This window comes from Sebastes umbrosus, chromosome 10, assembly GCF_015220745.1.
Source record: "Sebastes umbrosus isolate fSebUmb1 chromosome 10, fSebUmb1.pri, whole genome shotgun sequence".
In the NCBI taxonomy this organism is placed as follows: domain Eukaryota; kingdom Metazoa; phylum Chordata; class Actinopteri; order Perciformes; family Sebastidae; genus Sebastes; species Sebastes umbrosus.
Genome location: NC_051278.1, coordinates 31523577 through 31532478, shown reverse-complemented (window position 1 = coordinate 31532478; position 8902 = coordinate 31523577). Strand labels below are relative to the sequence as shown.

The 8902-nt window shown below is 42.8% G+C and overlaps 1 protein-coding gene across 3 annotated transcripts in view; it reads right to left on the bottom strand.

Moving 5' to 3' along the window:
* Positions 1-5509: 5509 nt before the first annotated feature.
* Positions 5510-8902, bottom strand: part of ppm1ba (protein phosphatase, Mg2+/Mn2+ dependent, 1Ba) — a 30579-nt gene continuing 27186 nt past the window's right edge. For 2 of the 3 annotated variants that reach the window (XM_037781667.1, XM_037781669.1), the window contains one exon: positions 6102-8098. In XM_037781667.1, the coding sequence (XP_037637595.1) occupies positions 8069-8098 (30 nt within the window). In that variant the 3' untranslated portion in view covers positions 6102-8068. Of the gene's footprint in view, positions 8099-8846; positions 8864-8902 lie in introns of all 3 variants that reach the window. The other variant, XM_037781670.1, reaches the window with a different exon arrangement.

Sequence of the window (8902 nt, the reverse complement as noted above, 5' to 3'; positions counted from 1 at the left end):
GCCAACATTACACTGTAATACTGCTCAGAGGGTCAGAGTACACACGCGCGCGCGCGCGCGCGCACACACACACACACACACACACACACACACACACACACACACAGCAGTGGCACCTGAGGAATGTGGGAAACTGGAGAGTTGGATGGGAATGGAGAGAGATTAACATTTCTTGTAGCAGTGTTGGCTGATACTGGATGTGTGCTGGGAGAGTATTCCTGCTCTTTTACTTACTTTAATAAAAGTTTGAAAACACTGCAGCGTCATTTAACATGTTACACGAGTAAAAGCACATTAAAGGGGACATATCGTGCTCTTTTTCAGGTTCATACTTGTATTTTGTGTTTCTACTAGAACATGTTTAAATGCTTTAATGTTTAAAAAAACTTTTATTTTCCTCATACTGTCTGCTTGAACATACCTGTATTTACCCTCTGTCTGAAACGCTCTGTTTTAGTGCGTTTCAATGGAATTGCAACAGAATTGCGTTGCTAGGCAACAGCTTGGGTCCATGTTTACTTCCTGTCATCTGATATCATTCACATGCACTGCAACAAGGCCTATGGAAAGGGGGCTGGGTCACGAGTCATGTCCTTAGGGGTACAACACATGCGCAGTAAAATGGCCTACACTCGTCGAAATTGAGCCAATTGCAATGCACGACCACAGCTTCAGTTACACTGCACATGTGTTATACCCCGTACCCCAAGACCCATGTCCGCCCGTAACCCAGCCTCCTTTTCATAGGCCTTGCACTGCAACAGGAAATAAACTGGGACCCATTTAGAATGTTTACGTTTAAAACTGTGAAATGGTCTAAATATTGTAGATTTGTGACATCACAAATGGACAGAAATCCTGACGGCTTGTTTCAAAAGCTCAGTTTCTGAATACGGGCTGTCTGTATTTCTCTGTGGATTAAGCGTTTCGATACGTTCACAGTATTTAGATAGAACTTAAACCTGCTTTATAATATAAAAGCCATGAAAATGTCACTTTTTACAATATGTAAGTTTTATTACCAAAATGTAAGCCCACAGAATCAATAGTAAAGGTGAGTAAGTCTTTTTCAAGCTCATTAAATGTCTTCTATGAAAACTCTGAATGAAAAAGCAACTAACTAGCAACGACAGCTGTCAAAGTAAAGAAAAATATGAACTCCTCACCGTTCCACCCTCTTTTTTAGAGGGGTAGGGTGGGAGACAGGGGGTCTTTAGTGGGAGATAGCAGGTCAACAGTAGATGTCACATAGAAGTGGTGCACATCATCTGAAAGCTGGGAACCTGAAGATTAATTTGAGGTGCAGCTCAACACTATGTGTCATGATGTTCTAGTCATGAATAAGAAATATAAAATAAATAATAATGATAAATAATGAATTGTGAAAGTGTATAAGGGTTTAGAACATAATGATAGAAGTTTATGATGGTCATTCTCATGCTCACTTCTGTCTCATAAGTTGTCGCAGCAATTTTCGGGTTGATACCATTTGTTACACAGATTCGGTGCTAAATTTAACCATTTTTTACCACTCAAGAATTGATAGAAAATGATCAATAATCCCTCCAAAATACCACATTAAGACACCAAGACCTTGAGGAACACCATAGAAAAAGACATGCTGTGATTTGGGATCGAAAACCTTTGACATTTGGAGATTTCTGCAAGAATTGCATTTTTCGGTGATTGGAAGGCGAGCACTTGTGTTGTGTAAACTGCTCAGAAACACCCTTATTGTCAATCTAGCTAGGAAAGCCATCCATCCTCTGAATGCTCTAGGTCTCTAGTTTGATCCATCCATCCTCTGAATGGTCTAGGTCTCTAGTTTGATCCATCCATCCTCTGAATGCTCTAGGTCTCTAGTTTGATCCATCCATCCTCTGAATGGTCTAGGTCTCTAGTTTGATCCATCCATCCTCTGAATGCTCTAGGTCTCTAGTTTGATCCATCCATCCTCTGAATGCTCTAGGTCTCTAGTTTGATCCATTCATCCTCTGAATGCTCTAGGTCTCTAGTTTGTGGCTGTAAAGTTTCATGAGGCTGTGATTATCCTAGAGGTCACCACAGGTCATTTTATACAGTGAGGTCACGTTTCAGAAAATGGTCTCACTACAATGAAATGTCTCCTATGGGGACTAACATCATCACACATGAATACAGTTGGGCTCATTGGATCCACAAGACTCTCAGCTTTACAGTTTTTTCTATATAGAGTATTGTTTCTGTAACTAACAAAGTTTTCTTTAATTTTTGTTTTTTTATTGTATCGTATTTACTATTTATACCTAAATCATACTCTTTTTTTTCTCCTTTTCCCCCTAAATATTATTCTTGATAATTTACCTAATGTCATAGTTTTTTCCTTCTGAGTGTGCTCTTGGTCCCAGTGGAGGTATAGGGGGGGATAAAGGGTGGGTACAATGCAGGGTAATGTTTGTACAAGTTCGGTAGGTTTGTATATGATTTTATAATGCAAAACTTCTTAAATAAAGTCTTTAAAAAAAAAAAAAAAAAATCAGAGGACACCAGACTGTTCCAAAAGACTTGTGTTTCTTTTCTGAGCTACATGGTGACTTTTGTCTTGTTTACAAAGCCTTTTTGTGTTTCCTGGCACGGAACAATGTGCACCACTACACAGGGCACAAACCCTCTTTGGATAACAGCAAAAAAAAAAAAAGTACAAACTTTCTATTGTGTTGTACTGAACAGTGAAAGCTTAGAAAAAATACAAAGCTGACATTTCAAGCTGCCACTGGGGGGGGAAAAACAAACACAGCAGTTTTAAACTTAAATCCATCTTTTATTGACGTTTATGTTCACTGTATGGTCTGTAACATCACAATAGCATACTGGGAAATTAGTACAGGAAGAAGGGATGGTGGTGTCTCATAAAGCTCCCTACCTTTAGTCCTTTCAAAAGTTCAAAGGTGAAGGTGAGTGGGTCACACATTACTGGCTTATCATCACCTCATTCTGTCTTCAAAATACAGCATTTTTTTTATGAGAGATAAAAAGCACTGGAATAAATAAAAACAGGTGTGGAATTTATCATTTCCATCACACATCTGTCAGTTCTAACAGTATGTATATAAAGAGTGACCAGAGACGACAGAAGGAGGTGGCAAAGAGTACATTTCCATCCTAAAAAAAGCCCACATGAGGAATGTCGCATCTGTCTTTTGCTTTTTTGTAGCCGTTTCCAATTCCTTCCAACTTCTGGGGTTCTCACGGTCACATCAACCCACCGGCCCAGTTCAGGAGACTACATTCTTTTTACTTAAAGGGATAGTTAAGGTTTTTTAAAGTGGGGTTCTATGAGGTACTTATCCATAGTCAGTGTATTACCTACAGTAGATGACGGTCGGCACGCCCCCAGCTTGGAGAAACAGACAGGAGTTACCGCACGGAACAAAAGCAATGTACTGCTGTGGACGGGGCCGGCAGCAAATACGATTTTAGCCACCTAAAAGAAAGGCTCACCTAAAAAAAAACGGTACATTTACATTGCCATCAGACCAGACTCCATTAAAAAAACTGTAACTTTACCTTGCAGAACACGGGGAGGCTGGTGGCTTTGGCGAGAGCATAGATGGATACAATGGCTTCAGTTCCCCGTCGGAAAGGGCCGTCTGATGGCAAGGTGATGGTGAAAATATTCTAAATATAGCATACACTTAAACTGATATTGATTTTTTTGGTTGAGCCTTTCTTTTAGGAGGCTAAAATCCATTTTGCTGCCTGCCCTGTCCACAGCAGTACATCGCTTTGGTTCCGTGACGGTACTCTTGTCTGCTGAGCGTGTCGACCGTCATCTACTGTAGGTAATACACTGACTATGTTAAAGTACCTTCATACGAGCCCACTTCAAAACACCTGAACTATCCCTTTAACATATCCTGAAATCAAAGCAACAAGTCAGGGTCAAATTATTCAGACATCAGCCAACCAAAGTCTCCTTTGAAAATGTGAGAAGTCTTCTCACGAGATTCTTCAGATTATATTCCAACCAGAATAATGATTGTGTGTTTCGAAATGAAGGGAGCTTGTTTTGTCATTAAATGACTGATGAGGAGAGACTGTGATGCTGCAGTGCTGCTTGTATTCAGTCCATGCAGTGGAATCAGTGTGAATAATGAAAAAATTACATTCAGAAAAATAAAAGGTTCTCCTTCCTTCCTTCCTTCCTTCCCTCCCTTGATTTTTCTCCTAGCCCAGTGTCTGATATAGCTTAAACATAAACCTAAAAAGAGGACTGTGTTCAGTGTGGTGAAACCTAACAATACAATGTTGAAATATGTTGTCCACAAGTAGTGAGTCCACAAATGGAATGATTCAATTTCCGAACAACATCTAACCAGATGCAGTGACCATCACCTTTCCTCTCCAATGGTGTGTTCAGATCATGAGCGAAGCAAATTTTTCACACGGCGCGATTACATACAATATCAATGGAAAGACGCAAAAAGACGCAAATTCACCCCAAGCAACGCGAATAGCGCAAAATGGGCGAACACACGAAACTCGCGTCATTGTGACTCATCAATCCAAACTCCATTCAGAAAACAAGCAATTTAAAAGTTGTTTGCTTGTCGTCTTGCGGACAGACCCGACGGAGCATGAATTCAGACTTCTTAAAAATCAGCATCATAACGTAGTTATTTCGGCATCCTTTTTATCCGTTCAATACAATTAAATCACAGCATAGTCCGCTTATTTTGGGTTCGTACCGCAGTAGCAACGTGTGGCTGCTAGACACAGTCGGTGCAATGTCACTGTATGTGAACACAGCTCGCCGCAGCGGTGGTTATTTCTTCCATGGTTGATGGCGGAAAGAAAAGTTGTTGGTATCTATGGAGACGAGCGCCTTCTCCTGTCCGGCGCGTCTAGAGCGAATGAACACAAACGATACTGGCGGCGGTCCAACTCGTGCGAGTAAAGTGAGGCTTCGCTCTTGGTCTGAACACAGCAGCAACACCGTGTTCCACCACACTGAACATGCCCTACATTATCCCCATCCGCACACAAAATACACTCCTCCCTCAATCACAAAACATGCACAACTATAGAGATCCCACCCCCTCCCACGCCCTCCACCACAAACAAAGAAAAAAAATCAATCATCCCATTAAAACAACGGAACTGCAAAAAGAACTACACATTCAAGTACCTATTTGTCATATGGCACCGAGAGCAAGTGTACCACAAGAATGTTAAATCAGCCAGCAAACTCTTTTAGTTAGGCCTATTCTCTTTCAATACTACCACTTCAGAAAGCACAATTTGCCATTGAATGATTTAAAAAAAAAAAAAAAAAAAAAGTGTATGTTACAATTTTGTATATACTTTATAGCCTATTTTAAATGCATCTACAGAAAAGAATACACATGCAAAGTATGTGTATCCTCTTCGTCTATGCGCAAGACTGAAAAAGGATGCTTTTTCTCAGACAGATATTTGTTTCGATCATTTGTTAGTGCGTGGGGTCGACAGAAATGAAATGGACTCCTGGTCGATCCAAAGAGTCAAACCAGGGCTTCCCCCAGCGACCGCCCTGTGCCTTTGAGGCAAAGTCTACGAAGGTAGCTGTGGAAAAAAATGACGGACAGCGATTTCAGTGATGGTGTGAACGCGGGCTCTGGGTGTAGGGCCTGTTCTGGTCTGTCCCTACGGCGTCCTTGCTTTACTTCATACAGTGAAACACCTACTTCTCTCTCCCAATCTGCTGTACAAGGTATATTTCATGCTCCCCTTGTCGTTTTCGTATCCATCTAAAAGGACCACAGCCACAGTACTCTGAAAAAGCCTTATATACCAAAAAAACATTAAAAAAAAAACAAGGTAAATGATGGAATTATTTCAATAAAAACAAAAAAAAGGAATATTTTTTTTACGTATGATATTTGAGAGATAGAAAAAGGTACGCCGTAGCACAAGCAGGATTGTGTGTGTTGAGGAGAAAGGGGGAAGAAGAAGGAGAAGGAGAAGGAGAAGGAGAAGGAGAAGGATAAGGAGAAGACGGAGAGGCTGGAATTTATCCCTAAACCCTGTCTTTGGAACGCTGCTGTGTGGGAACACTGTGTGCGAACTTGTTTGGGGTTTTAATTTGTCTACACACAAAACGTGCACACACGCAGACCACACGCACATTAGGCCACAATGAATACCATGGCTGGGAATTAAGATGAAACAAACAAATCAAAATATATATCTATATATATATATCTATATATATGAATTTAATATATAATTTCTATCTTTCTATCTCAACAGCTCAAAAGCTTGTGATTCTGGCGATGTTTGCCGATGCAAATGACAGCCGAGTCTCTTCTGTCATATGAAGAGTCAGAGAAAGCGAAAAGAGAGAGAGAGAGAGAGAGAGAGACAGAGGAGGAAGAGTGAGAAATCAACTGTTTGATGACATCCTTTAAAGGCCCTGACACACCAAGCTGACAGTCGGACATTCTGGGGCCGTTGGTGTCGGCCTAGTTTTTGTGGTGTGTCCTGACCGTCGGCTCTCGTCTGCCCGCGTCCGACTTTTTTCCGCCCAATTCAGCATGTTGAATCGGCGGCGGAGCTCGCCGGTGAGAGAAATCCCTCTGATTGGCTGTTCAGCTTAAACGAATCAGTGCACGAGAAGAGAAACGGAAGTGAGTAAAGCAAGCCAACGAGTAAAGTCGAGAGGAAAAACACAGAAGGCTCCTCTCATATTTCATCTTCATCTCATCTGATCATTCCAACACACGGATATTTTCACAGCAACACGGCCGTCTGGAATGAAGCTAAGTGGTGAGTGAGACTGGTGTGAAAATGTTCGGCAAAACGCCGCTTTGTTTCATGTACGTATCATAACAACGGCTTGTAGATCTGCTGGTTTCCCTTTTTGAATGATGAATACAGACTACCGCCGACTCCTGGTAGGGAGAGTTATTTCGTCTTACGCAGGCGCAGAACGTACGTGGTGGTTGGCTGTCGGCTGTCGTCTTTGCGGTGCGTTTGAGTGAAACTTTTTGGGCAAGACAAAGGAGACCCGAAGAGACGCAAATGGGTGTATTTGATGTCGGGTTGGTGTGTCTGGGTATTCAAAGACAGGGAGGAGAGAAAGTGAGCAGGGACGTGCAAGTAGAACCATCACACTTGAGTTTAAACCACCTCCATGTAATTCCTATCTGCAGCCAGGCACGCCGGCCCATGTCCTGTTTTAGTTTGGACGCACTACGGAGGAGCCAAACTAAAATGAGTTGCCAGACAGACTCGGTTCTCTTGTGAGTGCTCCCCCTTTGTGTTCATGGTGTGTAGCCTCAGGTGATGAATTTGAGGCCAGAAGTCATTGGATAGCGGCGTTTTAAATCCAGGAGTTGTGTGAGACGAGCCAGGTAGGAAGTGTTGGGGCCTCCATCTGAGTACCAGTAATGCCCAAGCTTGCCTGAACTGGACAGCGTTAGCTTGAGGTGTGTGGGGAGTCGCAGGCTCGTGTGGTCGGGTTGGCTGCCAGTCAGGTGCAAGTAAAGTTCACACTTCCAAACAAATAATGCCAAAAGAAAATGCAGCCAACAAACCACTTTAGTCTATTCAGTATATTACAAACGTCCATGAGTGACTGGTTCGGTAATGGCTGGCTGGCTGTGAGGGCCTCCCTTCTCTCTCGGTTCTGAGAAAGGCACCGTAGAGCCCCAGAGCGTTCAGAGCAGGGCCGCTCCTGTGTCTCCGTCAATCCACAACAAAAACAACCACCACAAAGAAAGCGAGAAAACAAGGAGGCAAGAGAAACTGTGCTTGTTTGCCTCTCTAAAGTATATAGTGTGTATGTAGTTCTGCTTTCAGACATCAATGCAGGTGTTCTTATTTTTCCCCGTTTTGTTCTACAAAACAAAATTTGTTTTGCAGTCCTCCACATTGGGGTGTGTTGTTTTTAAAACCAGGATTTCTGCTTCCATTGATCTCTCAGCGTGGGGGAATAAAAAATCAAAAAATCCCAGAGGAAATTAAAAGGTGAGTATGGATGTGATCTTGTGTGGAAAAGTGGTCCTGTTTTTCTTTTTGGGGGGGATCAGGCAGTTGTGCTGGACAGCTACCAGTGGTACTCCAACTCGGCTCCGCTCTATAAGAGGAAAGCCACAAAGAGAAGGGGAAGAGAGAATGAAGAGGAGAGAGATGGGGGAAGGAGGAATGAGGAAAAAAGAAGGACCAAGGAGGGAGAGCGGGGTGAAAAAAAGAGAGCACACTATTATCAAATGTAAAAACAATCATGACAGTCACATTCAATGACTTTTGCTTCCCAACCTGGAGTTCAAGGCCAGGTTTTCCTACAATCAACACAACAACAAAAAAGTAGAAAAGCAGTTACAATAGCAGAGTAAGCCAGGGCACACTTTCAATCTCAGTGTGGAGGTTCTTTCTGCAACAATACGCCGACACAACAATCCCAAGGCCTTTTTCCTCTTATTGCGGGGAGTGACACAGAAACGAAGACTGTTACACACTTGCGTGCAGTTGTGGAAAAAGACTGAGTGAGGCAGCGATGCATGCGTGTGGGGCGTGTGCGTGTTGACGTGAGAGAGGGGGGGACGGACAGGACCAGAAGACAACGATCATTCACCCTCATTGAACCCGGACAGACGTCCATACGCACACACGGACCTTAAAGTCACGGAGCTCCACATGCCAGAGAGTAGATCAGAGCAGGGAGTAGAGACTGATGGAGTGACAAGGGGGGATATGCGGAGCAGGTCACCACTTACATGCCTGTAATAATGTGTGTGTGTGTGTGTGTGTGTGTGTGCGTGTAGATGAGGGGTTGGAAGAAGGGGGGGGGGAAGGGTGTAACAGTTATATATGTCATCACTTACCAAATGAAACAGGAGGGCTGCGTTAATCAGAGGGTGAACACACAGTTAGACATATC